Genomic DNA, 21,609 nt, shown 5'->3' with positions numbered 1-21,609 from the left:
AATAAACCTAATAGCTTTTCAAGACACCATTTCTATAAAAAATACTAATACTTACTTGTTCAGATGTTGGTTATGCACAGAACTTATTTGCTTCATAACAATTGTTGGGACTTTCCCAAAATATCCCAAGCAGAGCTCATTATAGTTCTGACTAAAAATCTGAAAACTACTACACACTCTAAATTTTTATTTTGAATAGCCAAGAACAGTCAAATACCACGAACACACACACACACATACACACACAAAAAAAATGACTAAAGAACCCAGTACTATGTGCCAGACTCTTGATGTAACACTCTATGTAACTCATCCAATCTTCACAAGCTGTAAGGTAGGCACCATTAGCATCACCAGCCTATATAATAAAAGATATGCAAATTGACTAAACCGCAGAACAGCCAGTCACTATGACGTGCACTAACAACCAGGGGCAGATGCTCAATGCAGGAGCTGCCCCCTGGTGGTGAGTGTCCACCCTCAGGGGAGTGCCTCTCAGCCAGTAGCTGGGCTCACTGCTGACAAGCACAGCAGCAGTGGTGGGAACCGCAGCAGCACTAAGGACCCTGAGGGGGATGTCCACCTACTGGCTTAGGCCCATTCCCTGCGAGAGGGCACAGGGTGGGCTGAGGGACCATCTCCCCCACCCCTCCAAGTGCATGAATGTCATGCACCAGGCCTCTAGTTTACAGATGAAACAACTGGGGGCCCAGAGACTGAATAATTTACCAGGAAGCCAGTCTAGCTCAAGTCCGTGTTTTCAAGCACTACACTTTTTGCTTCTTAAAATGGAAGTTACTCCCCAGGAAATGTAATTATATTTTCATACACATCTATTTCCTTAAGGAAGAGTTCTCAAAAGAGAACTGAAGAAACACTACTAATATTACATATTAATAGAAGCATGGTTTTCTTTTTTTTAAATAGGAAAATTAACTAAATAATAGTTAAAATACAATGTACTGATATGACATAGAATACTGATTGTAGTGACTGAAGTATCTAAATCCATCTTTTAAAAACATGAACGTTTTTCAAAATTACATGTTTTAATTTATATAAGAGCACTTATATAAGAATACAAAAGTATATACTAATGAGTACTACCAAAATTAAAAGCTTTATTTTACTCATTGAATGTATATGTACATAGCAGGAATTGACATGGATATAAACAATGGTGTAATTCTAAAAGTAATTATTATCATTTGCTCTGTACAGTTCCTTTATTGAAGTACATTCTAATCTTCTTTCACCTGCTCCTCCTTGTGGCTGCTGTTTTAATAAACTGCCACTGGGCAGCAGCCTGAAAATGTCCCAGAACTTCAGACCAGGGAAGGGCCCAACAAGAAGATGGAAGATCAAGAGACATCACATCAAAGTTGAGCTCTGTGAAAATTCCACACCATTTCTCCCAGGCAGTCCAAAGATCATTTTATAGAATAAAACCAGTTCATGAAGCAAAGCAGTACCCATTATGCCTGTGTAGTAACTGTTCTTTTCCCATTAATGTTTGTGGAATTTTCTGGATTTTTTATGGATTCCAACAAGTTTTTAATTCTCTCACTTGCAGGCTTCTTCCTTTTCTTCTTGCCATGAGACGTACTCTTTGCTACGGAAGGTAGCAGCAAGGCTGCCAGCCCCCATGGCTGATTACTTGATGGGGAAGGGTGATCTTTCTCTTCTTGATGTAAAATCCAGGCACTTTCTCTGGCCAGATCCACAAATTTTTGCAGTTGGCTTTGACTTACATTTTTACTGATGTTGAGAGAAGTTTCAAAAGGATTCTGAATGTGCAATGGAGAAGATTCAGGTTTGTTCTGTTCTCTTCCCTATAAATTATTACAAGGAAGAAACATCAATGCATGCCTCCTACTGGGGATCAAGCCTGCAATCCAGGCATGTGCCCTTGACTAGAATCAAACCTGAGACCCACAGACCTACATTCTATTCACTGAGCAAAACCAACTAGGGCCTCTGTTCCTCTTTTAAAATAATAAAAATTAAAAAAACATGTAAAATACCAGAATTAAGTTAACAGAGTAAACAATTTCTTTCCTAAGAGGATTAGGAATACATTTGTGTATATGTGTGTGTATTTCTAAATTATTTCTTTTCCATTGTAGTTTTATGAGTATTCTTGAGAGGAAAATTAATTTGGTTGATGAGCTATGGATACTGCTACTTAGGTGACAATATCTAAACCAATTCAATCAATAATCAGTATTTTTAAAATAGCTAATCTTTTACTTAACAGGACACATCTGGGAAGAAAAGAATGAAAAAGAAAAATGGCAGAATATAAGATAAAGATACATTTATGTTTGAAAGACTGAGAATAGGACATACAAAATTAGAAACCTTAAATAAAATATAGTAATTGTTTCCTGAATATAAAGTCAGAAAGGAAGAAAAGGAACAAAAGATTATTCATTAATCATTTCAAAACATTGTTTCCTATTTCATCATTCCTAAAGATCCAACAAAATAAGGCTCTGCCAGGTATGGCATCTCATAGAAAGAAAAAAGAAGAAAAAAAAGCTGACGCTCTGACTCACATGAGCAGCAGTGATCCATTAACTAATATTATCGTCTTCTCTTTCAAATGATATCACACATTACTTAAAAATTACAAAACAAATGGTCAAGAGTCTCCAATGTGAGCGAGCACCTGTTTATTCCCTAACTTTTCTCATGTCACTGCTCAGCAGGGCTCCTGCCTGTCTATCATCTCTAAGCCCTAGGAGTAAGAGTACAAAAAGGATAAAGAATTTCATCAGTTCAGTAACCTTTTTCTAATCTGAAATCTAATTACAAATCAGATTGCATTCCTCTTCCCCACACTTCTTAAAATATCTCCATCAGCAGGACAAAAGTTAGGGAAGAATGAACAAAGTTGAGTTGAAGAAACAGCAAATAAAAAGTATGTGTTTTATGAAATCACTCTAACAAGGGTTATAACCAAATGTCCAAATGATAAACAGAATAAACCCAAACAGAGAACTTTCTCAAGTTTCTCCACCATTTTATAAACAAATTTTGCCTGTGTCTACTCTAATTTTCTTCTTAGAAAAATGTCTATCATTCTAACTATTCGGATCCAAAATCATAAATTCACTTGCCAAAATAAATTAATTCCTAAAGGCTCAAATTGAAAGAATCGCTAAAATCTATCTTTGAGATCAGATATCCAATTTGTTCTCTAGGAACACAAATCCAGTTTTAAAAGAACTGTATATAAAATTACACTTTCCAGAAAATTTTTCAGAATTATATTCAACATTTTGAAAGATATAGTATTAGATATTGAAAGAGCTGGCTCCTGCTCTTCCAAAATAACTAGATGACGGATCTGAGTCAAGTTATGTAGCTCCTCTAGGCACCAATTTCCTTATTAATATTTATTACTATAGAGTTGAAATGTAATATGATATTTGTTAGATGCTTTGAACATTAAACTAATTAAATATTAGTATAGTAGGAGACCAGATACCTAATCACCAAATATTAAAATATTATTTACCTGTCGAATATTTATGGAATTTTTATTGAAAGCGAAATTTCCAAAAAATTCAAAAAATTCCTTCAGTAGTAATTCTGCAAGAAAAGGAAATAAGAGAAAAGTCTGTTTTAATCCAAAATAGAACACACACACACACACACATACACAAAAAAAAAAAAAGGAAAAAAGAAAAGAAAAAGAAAACACTTACCTAATGGTTCTGTGTTTTTTGAAGGTTCAATTCTATTCAAGTCACTAATAAATGTACAGTTGTGGCCTTCTATTATACATTTATCTTCTGCATCTTACATAAATAAAAACAAAAAATATTTCACATTATATTTCAAAGGTATTTTCTACTTTAGAAAATAAATACGTAATTAATAAAAGTTATAGATAAATGATTCCTATTACTCAGTGTTTATGGATTTATGGTTAATGGGATTTAAAAGATTTAGACTTATACTACAGTGCAAAGAACATTACATTTACTTTAGCCTATTATAATTTTCTACCAACAACCAAGAATTCTTAATCTGATAATCAGTTTTCTAATTATAAATGAAAATGCAGATAGTGCCCATCTTTCACCAACTCAAATTTTGGCACTATCTTTAATCACTAATATTTCATTTTATCTTCATTTCAATTTTTATCACCTTTCTATGCATTGTTTTCAACAATATATCCACGACACAACTGATACTCTAAGAGTTTTGAAAAACAAACAAGTAATTTCTACAATTAAATACTTTAAAGAGATTGTAATTCAGTATAGCAAATTTAACAGCACACTGCATGAAAACATTTCCTTTTCTAACAGTATGTATATCTTTGAAGTAATCATATCTTTGAAGTAATCATTTCCCTTATCTATCTATCTATCTATCTATCTATCTATCTATCTATCTATCTATCTATCTATAAAACCCTAATACGGAAATAGACCAAATAGTGGAACAAATGAAAAATTGTTCACTATGACGTGCACTGACCACCAGGGGCACATGTGGAACATGGCGGACATCGGCAGCAGGTGGCAGAGTGTGGAACATGGTAGGCATTGGCCACAGTGGAATGGTGGAGCAGGTGATCAGGGGTGCCAGACCAAGGCTGGGTAACGGTCACAGTCATCGGGGCGACCCTCTAATGGTTACTGAAAATTCTTTGCTCCTGCGCATTTTGGTGCTGCCAGGCACATCGCAACTGCTGCCAGCGCTGACCCCACCTGCACCCACAGCCTGTGCCAAGGCTTGCACCAGCTGCTGGCACCGGCCCCAATCACTCTGTGCTGTCAGTGTGTGCCAACGGGTGTGAGCAGGGCTAGCACCGTCAGAGCATGGGAGCAGCAGTGGGGGAAGCAGTGCTGCCAGCAGACGGGCCCAGGGTCCCAGTGGGAAGGGCCAGGCAGGGGTGCAGAGAATGGGCCGATACCCGTCCCTGTGCCCACTACAACCTCGCGGCCCACAGTTCCTTTCAAAGTACACGAATTCATGCACTGGGCTCCTAGTTATTAATAAATATACAACTATCAAAAAATCCCTCACCATTCTAATCTACCTTCCTTCCAGTGTATAATATTATGGGAAAACTCCCAATTTTCAAAAATTGAATCAACATCCACCTAACCTGAAAGCAATTAACTCCAAGGTTGGTGCTCCACCCTTTTGTCCCTTTAGCACATATCTGACTGCATTTTGATTGCATATACACTGTCTACTCTCGTATATCAGTCTGGGACTACAAAGGCCACTGTCCTGTCCATGATTTCCTCTCCATCCAGGCGAATCCACAAAAGTGTCTAACATATAGCAGGCACATAACCAATAAAATGAATGATCACTGATGTTTGATTTTGAATGCTTATCTGTAATTGTCAGAGAAATTAGAAAAAGGAACAAGATAAATCAACAGAAAAGGTAAAGTGCTATGTGTTCCTCCCACCACGCCATATGTTCCAATAACACTAATCCTCTCTGGGAGGCAGCCTATATGTTACTTAAAAGCACAGGCTAAAGATGGTTAAATAAACACCTTCTTCCTCCTAAAACATCACTAGAATGAGGGTAAAATGATATAAAATCTTAAAGATAGAGAACAGAAAAGAGCAATATAAAATTTTAAGTTGAAGGACAGATGAAAAAGGAGTAATGACTTAGGAGATCTGAAAACACTGAATCCTCAACCAGCAGTAATGAAAGCCAAGAAGAAAACCAAATATACACAAGGCAGAGCCTCTGACAGCTCAGGTATTGGAGGACCAGTTTTGACTGGAAGTTTGATGGTTAAAGAAGTCCTGAAGTCTTCCCCAGATCTCTTTTTCCCCAAACAAAAATTTTAGTATGCTAATAGCCAGGCCTATTATTAAAAAAAAAAAAAAAAAAAAAAAAAAAAAAAAAAAGTAGAGTCATTTCTAGGGAATATGAATAGCTCAGAAGAAATGACCCAGAGATAATGACATGTAAAGATGCCCCAACATGAAACAGTCCAGCCAAACTGCCTTACAATGAACATTAATCACAGTCAACAAACCCCACTAAGCTCAAAGATTCAAATTAACTTTTTGGTTTCTAACTCTAACATAAGCAGAAATTAAAAGATTATCAGACATCTGAGCAAGGACTCTTAACATGAGACTAAACAAAATAAAATGAAAAGCTATTTAGAAAAAAGAGGTTAGGCAAAGCAGAATAATTGCTTCTAACTAATTTGAGAAAAGATTTACTTGGACAACTAGTAGCAAGTTAGAGACTCAATTACTGTAAGTACATAAAAACTAAGCAAACAAAAACAAATCAACAAGAAAATAAGTAGTATTAAGAATTATTAACTAAAAAAATAAACAAACAGTTGGGCAGAAAAGGAAATAAATTTTAGTTTACTCCATGGATCAGATATGAATAATGTTTAAAAAGTCATAATAGTGAAGACACTAGAGCACTGCTTTCTGCAGGGAAGGAAGGAAAGTCTGAACAAATGATACCTTGGACTGGGTTTCCCTTCTAACCTCCCTGGCTGAGTCATGAAGAGATTCTCCACGTAAAAAGAGGAGGTAGGAAGAAAACCATTGCAGGCAAAGGGACAGAGATGTGAAAAAGAACAAATAACTGAGGACCAGAAGGTGTTTAGAGAGCTGAAGCTCCTGATTTGCACACCAGAATGAATGCAGAAGAGCAGAAAAAAAGAAGCTAACAAAGGGTCCTAAATAAAACACTATAAACTTTGGACTTTTACTTACTTTAGGTTCTAAACAGTGGCTAACAAAGTTCCAGAAGTGCTGGAAGGTATTCTAGACATTCATGCTGCCCTCTATTAAAAACAAACAAGCAAGCAAGCAAAATATAGTTTTTTCCTTTTAAAAAAATACAAATAGCCTCTATCTGAATATCAAATATAAAAATTCTTTTATAGAAAATTCAACATTACTAAGAACTTCAAAAACTAAGTATCTTTTGCATTTATTGGCAATGTGCTATGAATAGAGAAGCAACTGCAAAAAGCCTGAAAATTTCTCTTACTATGCTTAAAAATGTGAAAAGCTTTAAACAACCAATTTGGTACTTTTAAGTTAAAAACTAAACAATTCCAAAACTAGTTTCGTCTGTTTTGATACAGTAAGTTGTTAATAAATTCAAATTTATTTTTAAATAGATTTGGAATAAAAACAACATGTCATTTTAAATTTGTCCATAAAACATAATTCTTTTCTCAAGATAATTAGCAGAACTTTAAATCTCTGTGCTAGAGTGAGTTCCTGAGAATATTGTCCATATAACCACTGCACCAAAAATAACACAAAACACATACTAAGTAACCCATATTTAGTGAATGAATAACACCAAACAATGAGATGTTGCCCTTTATTTCAATTTCAAAAGTGAGAAAAATGGCCACTATTCTACCTGAAAACTTCCTACTTTCCATTCACCTATCACACTGAGCTCTTTTTAGAGCTCAATTTCAAGCTATACTTACAGTGTTTACTCGAAAGAAAAGACTATTTATAATTTGAATAAATGAGAAAAAATGGCATAGAGGAGAATTTACAGACTCAGGTAAAAATAAATAGTGTGAAAAAGAGCTAAGATAAAATGTTTTAAGAGTAATCACAGTATTGGCAGGAATATGGAACACATTAATGGTGGGAGAAGAGGTTGGAGAATTGAGTTGTGGTTCAATAAGTAAAAGTCTTAAAACAAGAAGCTAAGTAAACTGAGGTTTATTCTATAAGGAATAAAATCCCTTTTAAAGTTACTTTAAACTCGGAAGATTTAGAGATGTACTTTAAAAAACTGCCATGCAGCAATATACAGGATGGGTAAACTATAGGGTGTACATACTACAGTATGTACATTTTGAGTGTATCCCTAAATTAGCTTCCTTCTGGAATTGAGGATTTTAATACTTGATATCTCCTCAAGCAGTCTATCAAAATTTTTAAATATAAATTAAATAGCATAATAATTTTAAAATTTATCTAATATTGCTTATAAACTTTAAAAAATTTAGTATCTTAAAACATCATAAAACAATTAGAAACCTAGAAATAGCTTCAGACTTAGAAAGCCATCTATGAATGTAATCCACTCAAATGACTTATCTAGGATATGCTCTTTTTTCCTAAGTTTGGTCAAACTAAGGGAAAGGCTCCAACTGTCTCATGATAGTTGTAAACAACCATGTCAACTGACACAAAAACAAAACAACAGAATTCTCAAAAAATTCTATAGGCCTCAGTTTTGCAAGTCATCTAATCTCATGACTTCTCATAGGTATAAAAAAATAAAAAGCATTTAGAAAAAGTTTAGATTCACAAGGCTTTAAAAATACATAAGAAAAATGACATGACTAATAAACACATATGACATGGTAATTACATTCACTCAAAACGTTAGAAAGAAAATAGAGAGATTGCTTCTAGTCTTACCTGCTAGGGTTTTTAAGTAGTCTAGTGTTGGAAGAATAGGGGGTGATCTCCTCTGGAGAAAAAAGATGACCATCATTGTAAGGGAGAAATTTGTAATCCAAGCACCGGGAATACTACTTGTTAATGAATGTGCTCGAGCCCAGCAACGAATACTAAACACCATGGCTCTCACTCGTGAATCCAGGGTACCATATATATAAAGGAGTTCAGAACTTTTCAAGGCAATCCTTCCAAAGAAAATAATGAAAAGAATTTTCAATCTTTCAAATTATGATTCCCAAAATAGAATAAAACATACACCTAGAAGCTTATCTAAATACATCTTCCTATATATGAATGTATTCAGAACAATGAGACCAGATAATCAAAAGTATGGTGTATATGCAATATAAAACTTAACGTAAATAGCTGAATATAAAATATATTCATTATCATTAAAACAGTCTTCTAAATGTTGGCAATTACAATATACTTCTAAAACTTAGAATTTTTAAATCAAAGTTCTTAAACATGACTTAAGTGAAACACACTATATAAGAACTCCTTAATAACTGTCAATAAAGGCAAGTAAGGAGCTTTGCAGATCAGTTTCACATGGTTATCTAGTTCTTTGGTAGACAAATTAGCCTAAAACAGAGGTAAACATTCTACTTATTTTATCATGTATAAATGTTTTAAAATTCAGTCAAAATTACTTGTCTACTACTTATAAAAGCCAAAACCCACAAGTATAAAGTGTCTATTAAGAAATCAAACTCCAGAGCCTATTTTACATAAGTTTCCTAGTCATGTTATAATGCAAAGATTATTAATCAAAAATATTTTAAAATATTTAAGCTCCTCCTGATCAAAACATATCTAGTAATTTCTCAAAGAACAGACATAGGGCACTAAATCATTTAACAGTATCCACTTCAAAATGTCTATGAAAGTACCACAGTGCATTTACTTCCTGAGTTGAAATACAAGAAATTTCAAATTAGAAATTCACAGTGATTAAATGTTTTACTACATAGTGTGGTGTTCCTACAAATATCACATAGATTCAAATATTTTTGTCAAAAATAATTTTTGTAAAAGCTTTCTGTCTTTTTATGCAACTAGTGATAATAAATGTTATCTTTATTTTAGGATAAAAGGTGTTTTATCTATGTAAATGAAGATAAAAAATATCTAATAGTGTGATATCTGATATAAAGAAATAATGTAAAATTAAAAACCTGAAGCATATTAAAACAAATTTTCAAAACCTGTCCCAACAAAACAATGAAAATAACACCATTACAGACAAATATAAATGCCATTTTGTTCTATTTTACATACTAGAAAGAAAATATACTGTTAGAAAATGCAGTATATATATATATGTATATATATATATATATATTTTATCCATGGGCTATTTGAGAAAAATTCAGAAATACTCAGCACTGTCTTATTAGTGAAAACTTAAGTTTAATTAAATGAGAATACTAAAGCTAAAAAATAAACTCAAAAAGTTTTCTAAGTATATTGAGAAGACTATATAGAGAAAACGATATTCTATAGGTACGTACATGTTGTCATCAAGTTGCATTGGTAAGAACAATAAAATACAATTCTTCCAGAAGATGATGTTATTATGTATAACATTTTAACACAATATCCTAACATTTTATTTTTGAATGCTAAAAAACTAATATCCATAGAATAAGAGAAAGTATTTCCTACTTTTCAATCCAAGTGTTCAAATCTTTAAAAGATTATTAAAGCATCCAAAGCCAATAGAATGTTCTGTTTAAGAAAAACTATGCTAAATCCTTATAATATTTACATTTAAGATAATAAACTCAAGAGATCATACCTATTGTTAGTAGTCAAATCACACTGAAATCCAGAGGCCTGGTGTGAGAATCTCACCAGCGGACACCGAGCATTTAATATTTTTTGTACACCCACACAACCAGGGCCAAAGTTGTCAAGGCATTCTCCTATCACGGAGAGGATCTTCTGAGTTGCAATTCTTTCTGAAGAAACATTTTTCACTTGAAATTCCATCAGAAAATTTCCTGAAGTCTGAATAATAAAAACATTTGTTAATAGGTTTTTTATAAAAAGGAATTTCTTACATAAACTTTTTCAAAAGAATACTCTAACTCATTCCTGGCAAAAATAAACAAACAAAACAAAAACAAAAACAAAAAAACACAGCCAAAAGCAGACTTGACAGTATATGTACAAGATTAGTAGATCAACACAAGAAAAAGACAGTATAAACAGACTTAATTATTTATAGAAATGTAATACTTAATAACATAAACTGCAAGTTACAGGGGGAAAATTACTATTCAACAAATGAGTCAAGTGACCACTAAAAAAACAAAACAAAACTATTTAAATCCTACTTTGGTCCAAAAACCAAAGTAAACTCAAGGTGAACCAAAAATTTAAATGGAAAAAGTTTAAAAGTTTTATCACTAAAGTACAATTAAGTGAATATTTTGACAATCTTAAGTTGTGAAGGATTCTCTAACCATTACACAAAATTCCAGAGCACACAAAAGAAAAAATATGATTACAAGAAAAATTAAAATCATCTTAAGGCAAAGTATATATTCATTAGTAGATAAAAAACGAAATAAGATAAATATCACATAAAGGTCTACTTTTCCTAATTTAGAAAGGGTTTGTACATATGAAAGGGAGGAAAACACACTCAATTCTAAAAATGGGCAAAAAGACTTGAATAAGAAATTAAAAGAACAAAATGGCTAAGAAACATAGTACAAGATGTTCTTGTTTTCTAGAAACTAAAGAAACTTTTCACTTATCAGTCTGGCAAAGACAAAAAGGCTGACAGGATCAGCACTGGTAATTGTAAGGAAGCATGTATAGTATTATAGTGACAGGAGAAGGGAAAACTGAGACATACTTTTAGACAACTTTAATATCTATTGAAATTTTAAATATAATTTGATAGGTATTACAATTCAAGGACATTATCTCAAAGAAAAACTTGTATAAATGAATCAATTTACAAAGCTGTTCACTCACTGCAGCATTACCTGTGAGGCTCCCTATCCTCAACTACCCTTTCTTCTAGATCTCATTCCTAAAAGGCTCTAGCCTCCAGATTTAATACTGAACACTTGAACCATTCCATTACACATGTATAGAATATTCACCAAAAAATGATCACATATTAGAGAAATACAAAGAAAGACTTTACAATTTCAAAGAATCAATATCAAATAGACCATATTCTTTTTTGTTTTGTTAATCCTCACCCACTGATATTTTTTCCATTGATTTTTTTTTTTGAGAGAGTAAAAGGAAGACAGGAGGATGGAGGGGGAGAGAGGGAAAGGTAGAAGGAGAGAGACGGAGGGAGAGAGAAGAAATACCAGTTTGAGAGAGGCACATCAGCTGGTTGCCTCCTACACATGCCCCAACTGGGGCTGGGGATCGAACCTGCAACCCAGGTATGTACTCTTGACTTCAAAAATTAACAGTTGTAATTCCTTTAAAAGATTTTCTTTACTGTTCTATTATATTAATTTTAGTGATCTAAAGACATTTAATTACCTTGTGAGCATTGAAATTTCCAATTTCATCTAGAGCCAAAAACATATCCAAATCACATCCTAATTTCCCAAAACTGTTCACTGAAGAGCCAAAAGGTCTGACTGCACAGCCTGGAAAATATGCAGCTGCTATGTCTTCAATAAGGGAACAGGTGAGATAGCGGAGCTTCGTGTTCTCCTCTGTGAGCTGGAACTCCTTCAAGAGCGTGTTCAGCTGATCATCTATCTAGCTGGCCAAAGCAAAAACAACAAAATATAGAAAATGTACAGGTCATATGAAGTAATTGTCATTTTACTTCTAGAGATTTAATAGTTTTGGAGACCTATCTTAAAAATATGAAATCTTTTTTCTTCAACCTTAAAAGAGATTTTTTTAAATACCCCCCCCCCAAAAAAAAGTACTGAGAAACAATGACACTAGTGAAACAAAAGTTAACCAGAATTAAAACTACTACTTTTCTTAGCAATGAGTACAAAATATTTTCTTAGAAAAATGAAAATAGTAAAATGCTCCAGAGGAGGAGGTCAAAAACAATAAAAAAAAGCTATGGCTGCAGCCACGGAGCAAGCAGGAGGCTTGAATTTCCCTGGTAATGGAGGAAGCCAGGCTTTCTGCACACCCTGGCCAGCCTAAGCCTCCACTCAAGGCTAAGAAGTTTCAATTATGGAAGATAAATAAATCCCAGATACCAGGGCCTCTGCTTGGGTCGCCGAGGGGCGTGGCCAGCCTGCAAACAACCACAGGCCCCACACTCAGGCCGCCCACACCCCAAGGGAACCCCTACCCTGATTTGGGGCACCCTTCAGGGCAAATCAGCCTGCCCCAATCCATGCACCAGGCCTCTGTCCTATGTAATAAAAGAGTAATATGCAGATTGACCATCATTCCCACACACAAGCTGGCTGCCCCCATATGGACACAAGAGGGCCACCACTAGATGGCCAGCAGGAGAGGGCACTTGGGGGCAATCAAGCCTACAGGGTAGAGCAGTTAGGGATGACTAGGCCTGCAGAAAGGGAAGGTGAGGGTGACTGGGCCTTCAGGGAAGGGCAGTTAGAGGGGGAACCCAGCCCTTTAGGGGAGAGCAGTTGGGGGGAACCAGGCTTGCATGGGAGAGCAGTTAGGGGTGACCAGGCCTGCAGGGGAGGGAAATTAGGGGCAATCAGGCTGGCAGGGGAGCAGTTAAGTATTAATCAGGCTGGCAGGGGAGTAGTTAGGGGGTGATCAAGCTGGCAGTATTTAGGGGCAATCAGGAAGGCAGACAGGCGAGCAGTTGGGAATTAGCAGTCCTGGATTGTGAGAGGGATGACTGACTGCCCATTTAGGCCAGATCCTTCCGGGTTTGAGTCTGAACGGGCAGTTGGACATCCCTTGAGGGGTCCCAGATTGGAGAGGATGCAGGCTGGGCTGAGGGACACACACGAGCCCTCCCACCCCCACATGCACGAATTTCGTGCACCGGGCCTCTAGTCATATTATATATATTTACATATATATACATATATAATAGTATATATTATAGTGTATGTATCTATACTAATAATAGAGGAATATGCAAATTGGTCAGGATGCTGTCACGAACAACCAATCAGGATGGGGCCAGGGCAGGGCCATGGCGGAGAGTTCTCAGCATGCCTATGCTGGGGGTCCAAAGGGCATGGAGAGGAAGAGAGAACTGATAGACAGTTAGGGGGATTAGGCCAGGAGGGGAGAGCAGACAGGCAATTAGGGGTCTAGGCTGGCAGGGAGGAGCAGATAGGCCAGCAGTGAGGGGGCACAGGCCGGGAGGGGATAGCAAATGGGGGATCAGACCAGGAGGAGAGAGCAGTTAGGGGCATCAAGCAGGTGAGCAGTTAAGAGCCAGTGATTCCCGATTGCAAGAGGGATCCCAGATTGGAGAGGGTACAGGCTGGGCTGAGGGACTCCCCATTTCCTGTGCATGAATCTCATGCACCAGGCCTCTAATACATATATATATATGCACATATATATCATCAGACATACACACACACACACACACACACGACTGATGTTAAAATGATTACTTTTTGAAAGTGCACACTGGAATTAAATACTTAAAATACAAATCATAGCCTTAAATGCCCATATTTGAAAATAAGAATAAACTGAACAAAGCATTCAACTCAAGAAAAAAATAAATAAAAGCAAAGGAAATATAAAAGGTTAGAAGTAAAATTTTTAAAACTAGAAAATCAAACCACACATATTATTTTTATAAGTAAAACCATGAAATGATTCTTTGAAGGGACTACTAAACTAGCTAAACCTCTGATAAATCTTAAGAAAAAAGAAAACTAACAGAAACATTATTAGAGAGCTGAAACAAAAGAGATAAAACAAAAAGAGATATTTTAAAATTTGGAGAACAATGCCACCTACAAATTTGTCATTTTGTTGACAGAAAAAAGAAAGCCCAAAATTTTGGAAGAATATGGCTACTTCTGAGGAGTACAAATGGGGTATGGGGTCAGGAAGTGGGGAAGAATTACTTTCATTTTTTAGTCAACTTATTCTGTAGTTTGAATATTTAATAAGAACTTAGAACATAAAATAATGCAAACATGTTTTAAAGTAGGGTAAGTATATCTAGAAACTTACACTTTCAGCATCACAAAGTAACTCAAAGAGTTTCTTGCTTGAAGGAGGCGACTGATTACAACGTGGCATACATGGCTGTTCGGAAGTCTGGTCTGAGGAATTCTTCAACTTTAAATTGAAGAAACGTGATCTGAATGGAATTGCAGCTTCTGTGCCCATGCTCGGAGTACGAGTTAAATTCTGCAGTGAAGCTACACTTTCCTTTTGACAGAATTCTACAACAGCATAAAGACCCTACATCAAAAACATAAAAAATAGAACACATTTCAAAATGATGTGTTTATCACAGTAATATTTTAGTTCATATTTCAAAGCAATTACTATAAGGTGAGAAAATATTAATTTTTAAAATTTAAAAATGATAGGCTTCTAATAGGAGCATTGCTTTTAATCGTTATAAACAGATAAGAAAAGCAATATTATTAAGTGATAATAGTCAAGAGAAGCTGAAAAGAATGTTAAAATATAAAACGAAAAAGCAAAACAAAGATCCCTCCCACTGGTCTTTATCCCTAAAACAATGGGATTATTTGAAGTATTCAAATAATGAAATCCTTCAATTATAAGCAATTACAGAATTGCTTATAATTCTGTAATCCTCCTATGAGGAGTTCTATTCTCATATTTCAAACATAAATCTCCTAGAGAAATTTAGATAAAGAAAAATGTAGAATAGCCAAAGAGAACTTAACTTTACCATATGCAAAGATGCAAAAGAGCTAGAAATAATAACCATTTTTCAAATACTTACAAAGCTTTCAAAGAAGAAATGATTATTTATAGGTCCATGTTGGGATAAGTACTTGAGAAACTTTTTTTCACTGGTTTTATTTGGGCAAAGTATTAAAATAGTCCGCTGTGCCTGTTCTCGTCTTTCTTTTTGTACCTCAGAGAATCTCTTTTTGGGAGTCCTTTCCTCAGAGCCTATGAATGAGACAAAACCAATTCCAACACATGTACACGTGTAAAATTAAAAGCATATTTTTGATCAAGTACATAAAAATTTTACATCTAACTAAAACCAACTTTATCCTAATCTCATTTTCTTCTCTTCTAAGGATGAAACTATACTACTTCAATTTTCATTGTACCACTTCCTTTTGACTATCATTAAAACTGCCCACTTTCCACGCTGGCCAGGTAGCTCAGTTGGTTAGAGCAGTGTTTCCCAACCTTCTCTCATGATGAGAAACACCTGGTGGAGTTGTTAAAACACAGATTCCTGAATCCCAACTAAGAAGTGCTAAACTAGAATTTTTGAGAACATATAGGTAAAATTGCATACCTAACTTAGTGTTCTGTATATAAAATCTGTCTTAGAGCACTAGTTAAGTATACAATTAGAGCACTAGTTAAGTAAAATTGCATACCTAACTTAGTGTTCTGTATATAAAATCTGTCTTAGAGCACTAGTTAAGTATACAATTTTACCTATATGTTCCCAAAAATTCTAGTTTAGCACTTCTTAGTTGGGACTCAGGAATCTGTGTTTTAACAACTCCACCAGGTGATTCTCATCATGAGAGAAGGTTGGGAAACAATGGGTTAGAGCACTATTCCCAATACACCCAGATTGTAGGTTCAATCCCTGGTCAGGACACATAAAAGAATCAATCAATGACTACATATATAAGTGGAACAACAAATCAATGTTTCTCTCTCTTTGCTCTCCTCTAAAAATCAACCAATAAAATTTTTTAAATGCTTCAACTGTCCATTTTTAATTTTTAATTTTTATTAAGGTATTATATGTGTACATATCTTACCATTGCTCCCCCCACCCCACTCCCATATCAACTGTCTACTTTCTGTTTTTATTTATTTTTTATCCTCACCTGAAGATATTTTCCCATTGATCTTTAGAGAGAGTGGAAGAGAGCAGGAAAGACAGAGAAATATTAATGTAAGAGAAACACATCCATTGGTTGTGCCTGACCAGGGCCCGGGCTGGGGAAGAGGCTGCAACCCAACCAAGGTACGGTACTGTCCTTTACCGGAACTGAACCCGGGACACTTTGGTCTGCAGGCCAATGCTCTATCCACTGAGCCAAACTGGCTAAGGCTGCTTTGATTTACTATATACAATGCCTAGTGCTAAAAAGAGTTCCACAAAATTTTAAAAGCAAAACCAGGAAAGTAAAGTCACTCACTTAACATTTCACAAATACACACATAAAAAATCAAAAAATCTGTGTAAGTTGTAACATCCCATAGCCTAAAATTATTATAAGCTTGAGTTTAATGAGACAATGAGGTTAATGTAGTGAAATGAGTTATTACAGTTTTTCTTTGTCAAGATCTGGATTAGGCTTAAACAATTAACAATTATTAACTATCATGTGCTCAGGGAAATCAAAGAACTTAAAACCTAGTTGCTGCTCATAAACAGTTCATGATAATTTTATTAATGAAAGAGGGTAAAAATTTTCTTTTATTAAAAACCACTATAGAGATTAGGGGCTTTACAATCACAGGAAATGAAGAAAACAAGAGCTGTGATAGTCAAGAATTAAATACTACTAATCCACTGACCACAAAGAAAAGATCAACAAATAAACCAAATGTCAAGTCAACCAAGTATAAAGAGAAAGAAAATCATTTAAGTTAAAGCCAAACACTGAATTTTAGGAATTCATTTTTTAATCCAACATATTTAACTTATAGTTGGATGGCTTAAAAGTGCTTCTCTAAAAATCTGGAATGGTATAACCTACAGGTTATAATCCACCATATCTAGTATCAACACCCTCAAAAAATTTCAGAGATTAAATTAAAAATGTAACTGATGTATTGAAATCAAGAGGCTTTTAACATCATCGTCTTTCAAAAGATTGTTATAAAACTAAAAGATAACCCAGCCAGCATGATTTAGTGGTTATTGACCTATGAGCCAGGAAGTCACAGTTTGATTCCCAGTCAGTGCACAGGCCCAGGTTGTAGGTCTGACCCCCCCAGTTGGGGGGTGAGAGGGAGATCATGCAAGAAGCAACCAATCAGTGATTCTCTCTCCCTCTCCCTTCGTCTAAGAGGCTAATATGCAAATTGACTGAACAGCAGAACAACTGGTCGCTATGACACACACTGACCACCAGGGGGCAGATGATCAATGCAGGAGCAGGCCCCTGGTGGTCAGTGTGCTTCCCACAGGGGAGTGCTGTTCAGCCAAAAGCACAGCAGCAGTAGTGGGAGCCTCTCCCACCTCCACAGCAGCACTAAAGATGTCCGACTGATAGCTTAGGCCCACTCCCCAGAGGAGAGTCATCGGTTGGATATCCCCTGAGAGCTCCCAGACTGTGAGATGGTGCAGTCTGGGCTGAGGGGAACCCCCCCACCCCCAACACCCCAAGTGCACGAATTTCATGCACAGGGCCTCTAGTAAAAATATTTAAAAAAAAAAAAAACCTACTAAAGGAAATACTGCAAATACACTATACTTTGATTTCAGCAAATTCCAAAACATCCTCATAGATTATTAATCAAAAGCTCTTAGAATTTTTCAAATTCTGGTAAAAGATTATTTTTATTCTTCCCTTTGAAGAAAGCTAAGAGCACATGGACATGGAGCTACTGGTGGCCATGATCCCCACCATCAACATCCCCAAATAGAAGAATCTGAGATAATGAAGCCACCAAACTACAGCTGAGGAAAACAACAATACCTCACACTGACCACATCCATCCAGTCAACCTTAAAGCAGCTGTTTTTTTCTGGAGTTTGCTGACATGGGTTGGTATTCCTCCCTTTTCTACTGAAGATAATTTAAATTAGTCTCTGTCATCTGCACTCAAGAGTCCTGAATAATATACTACATAATTTTTATTCTAAAATCAGGTTTATTTCCATCACTCACATGAAAGCTATGTTAAAACTAAGATTACCATGGAAATGGGAAATTAGTAGATTTTAGCCCATTATAAACATTTTTCAACCATTAGAGACTGACCAAAAATGAAATTGCCTGATTTATGAAAGTGTCTTCCATGTTACTAGAAAACGTTACTAGGAATGTTCTGGAAATAAGTTCTCACACTGAATAAAAAGTGGAATTAGTCCTTTCAATTATAAAATTATATGCTTCTAAGTGAGTATAAGGTGTAGTTATCTTCTCTTTTTAAAGGAGTTCAAATGAGGATTTTATTACTTGTCCCTGAATGCTTAGCCAGTTATATTATCCTAATATACAAAATGAAACACATTTCCTAAGACAAACAATAAAGCTGTATTAAGTTAGTAGTCTTGGAATCAGAAGGTTTTATTCTTATCTTAGCTACTGAACAGCTGGGTAATTTTGAACTAGCCACTTGGATTAGCTGTTTCCTCATCTTTAAAATAAATAACAATTCCTCCTATATCTACTTTAAAGAATTTTATTTTTCAGAGCACACGAAAATACTCTGAAACTTAAGCCACTATACAGATGTTAAATTATAATAGCTTGCTTGGCATAATCCTTAAATTTTCAGAGGTCCTTAAGAATTTTTAACACAAGCAGTTTCTAAGTCCAATCCAATCAGTATTCCAATGAAATGTTATATTAAGTAGTATTTCTCACTGTCCATAGGATTCTTTCATACATTCTGAGGAGAGCAAGCCTATCATTTATTTTATGGGAAAATACTTTGCTTGTTTAGCCTGCTTCAAAACTGTTCCCAGAAACAATTTCATACCTTAAAACTACAGCTCCAAGTGCCAAATATAAGATTTTGTTTTCAGCTCCACTTGAGGTCTAAACTCAGCTATGTGACACTGCACAAGGCATTCAGCTCTTTGAGTCTCCTGCTACATCTGTAAAACGGATCCACGGACACATTTCTTGCTAGATTGTTTTAAGGATTGTAAATATGTACACAATTCTTGGATTATAAGAGGGGTTCGATGGTAGTGGGCTTGTCCATACACAAACACATATGGTTAGAATGCCTGCAGGGCAATAGCCTGTTCCAGTGAATGCATATCTGTTACCAGATTTATTTTGCTCAAAACGGATAAAGTAATAAAGGCAACAGCAGTAGACTTCACAGGCAGAGCCTACATGTGGGAGCCAGGGATCGTGGTTATCCATCAAGACTTTACACGTGGCCTCCATCAGCGATTTGTATCAAAATCAGAAACAACTGTGAGCCATGAGGTAGCCGACTGGTATGTGGCTTCTGTGTTATTATTGGGAACGTTATTTCGCCAGACTGTAAAATACTAGCAAGTTGTGTTCCTGGCCTGAACAGAGGTTTAAACAATTGCATTGCGGTGCACGGGAGTCCGCAAAGACGTCACACACCCACCGCCACGAGCGACAGGGGCCGCCCAGGTCCCCCTCCCCAGCGGTACCAGAGGACACAGGACGCAGCCTCACCCTATCGCCGCAGGTTCCACGGCGAATCCACGGGCCACGCGTTCGCCCGCGATCCCAGTCTCTTCCCCCTTCCCTCGCCCGCGGTCGGACCGGGCTACAGAGCAAACCGAGGACACGGCGCCATCACCTGTCTCCGTGCTCCCCGAGGACTGCCGCTCCCTCCTGGCGTCTGCGGCCGCGGTTCCCGGGCAACTCAGAAGCCTGTGGATTGGACGCAGGATTGGACTTCTCCGCGTACACAGGGGTAAGCGGTTCAACAGGCCCACGCCGCGGGCCGCCATGGTGAGAGCGCTGGCGGCGCTAAGACGAAAGGGCAAGCACTTCCGCGCAGGCGCGCTGAGGCGAAAAGAACGGGAGGTCTAGAGGGTCAAACTAGGCGAAAGGCGTTTGCTTACAAAAGAAGAAAGTCAGCCGAAACCGGTTTGGCTCAGTGGATAGAGCGTGGGCCTGCGGACTGAAGGCTCGGGGGTTCGATTCCAGTCAAAGGCATATACCTTAGTTGCGGACACATCCCCAGTAGGGGGTGTGCAAGAGGCAACTGATCAATTATTCTCTCTCATCAATGTTTCTAACTCTTTAAAAAATCAATAAAATATATTATTTAAAAAAAAAAAGAAAAAGAAGAAAGTCAGCCCGGAATGAAAACGCTTGAGCTTTCAAACACGTTTTATTTCCACTCTCCCACGGTTCTGGAAAAGAAGACCCAATAGCAGGCGTGGCTCAGTTTTTGAGCGTGGCCCTGCACCAGCAGGTCGCTGGTTGGACTCCAGGTCCGGGCACGTGCCAGGGCTTTAGGCTCCAACCTCAGTGTGGGGTGTACTGGAGGCGTCCATTGGATGATTCTCATATCTCTCTCTCTCTCTCTCTCTCTCTCTCTCTCTCTCTCTCTCTCTCTCTCTCTCTCTCTCTCTCTCTCTCTCTCTCCCTCCCTCCCCCCCTCTCCTTTCCGCTCTCTATAAAATCAATAAAAAGATATATTTTTTAAAAAAGGAGACCCAATAGTTGGAGCCATGAGTCGTGAAAAGAAACAGAACAAGGTCGTGAAGAAGAGGTACTGACTTGGGAATTTATACTTTGGGTGTAAATGACAACAGTTTTTCTTTACCACATACTGTTCTAAGTTCTTTCATGTATTGATTCTTAATCCTTAGGGCAACCGTAAGAGGTAACAACTGTTAATAATCTCTATTTATTTATGGGAGATTAAGGCATGTGCAAGTTAATATTCACAGTCACAGTCAGAAATAGGCGGTAAACCTAGTTTGTGTGTACAGGCTTCATTTTTCTTTTCTCATGTAAACAAATTTAATGAGATTTAATTTATATACTAAACAGTTCACCTCTTTAGGTATACATTCAATAGTTTTCATTTTTAGTAGTCACAAAATTGTGCAAAATGCACCACAGCCATTTTACATATCACCTCCAAAAGAAGCCTTGTGCTCTTACCTATCACCCAGACCCCATCACCACACTTCCCCCCAGCCCTTAATAAACTTATCTGCTTTCTGTCTCTATGGAATTGCTGTACTATACATTTCATATAAATGGAATCGTGCAATATGTTGTTTTTTAGCGACTAGTTTCTTTCAAGGTTCATCCATGTTGTAGCACCTGACAGTATTTCGTTCCTTTCTATGGCCAAG

The 21,609-nt window shown here is 36.5% G+C and overlaps 1 protein-coding gene across 2 annotated transcripts; it reads right to left on the bottom strand.

Annotated features, from left to right (window-relative positions):
• Positions 1–1,101: 1,101 nt before the first annotated feature.
• On the bottom strand, positions 1,102–20,284 carry LOC118727622 (mitochondrial poly(A) polymerase). 2 transcript variants are annotated; one of them, XM_036453433.2, is made up of 9 exons: positions 20,091–20,283; positions 15,364–15,536; positions 14,613–14,846; positions 11,994–12,218; positions 10,273–10,484; positions 8,430–8,656; positions 3,714–3,806; positions 3,524–3,597; positions 1,102–1,832 (listed from the first exon to the last, which is right to left on the bottom strand). In XM_036453433.2, exons 1-9 carry the CDS (start codon positions 20,242–20,244, stop codon positions 1,476–1,478), a joined length of 1,749 nt encoding a protein of 582 aa, XP_036309326.1. In that variant the 5' UTR covers positions 20,245–20,283; the 3' UTR covers positions 1,102–1,475. The 2 variants fall into 2 exon arrangements, with proteins under 2 accessions (XP_036309326.1, XP_036309335.1); XM_036453442.2 differs by lacking the exon at positions 11,994–12,218 and having other exon boundaries at positions 20,091–20,284.
• Positions 20,285–21,609: the final 1,325 nt, after the last annotated feature.

Source organism: Pipistrellus kuhlii, unplaced genomic scaffold (assembly GCF_014108245.1).
Source record: "Pipistrellus kuhlii isolate mPipKuh1 unplaced genomic scaffold, mPipKuh1.p scaffold_m20_p_1, whole genome shotgun sequence".
Taxonomy (NCBI): domain Eukaryota; kingdom Metazoa; phylum Chordata; class Mammalia; order Chiroptera; family Vespertilionidae; genus Pipistrellus; species Pipistrellus kuhlii.
Note: the sequence above shows the minus strand (reverse complement) of the source record. Positions and strands in the feature narration are given on the sequence as shown.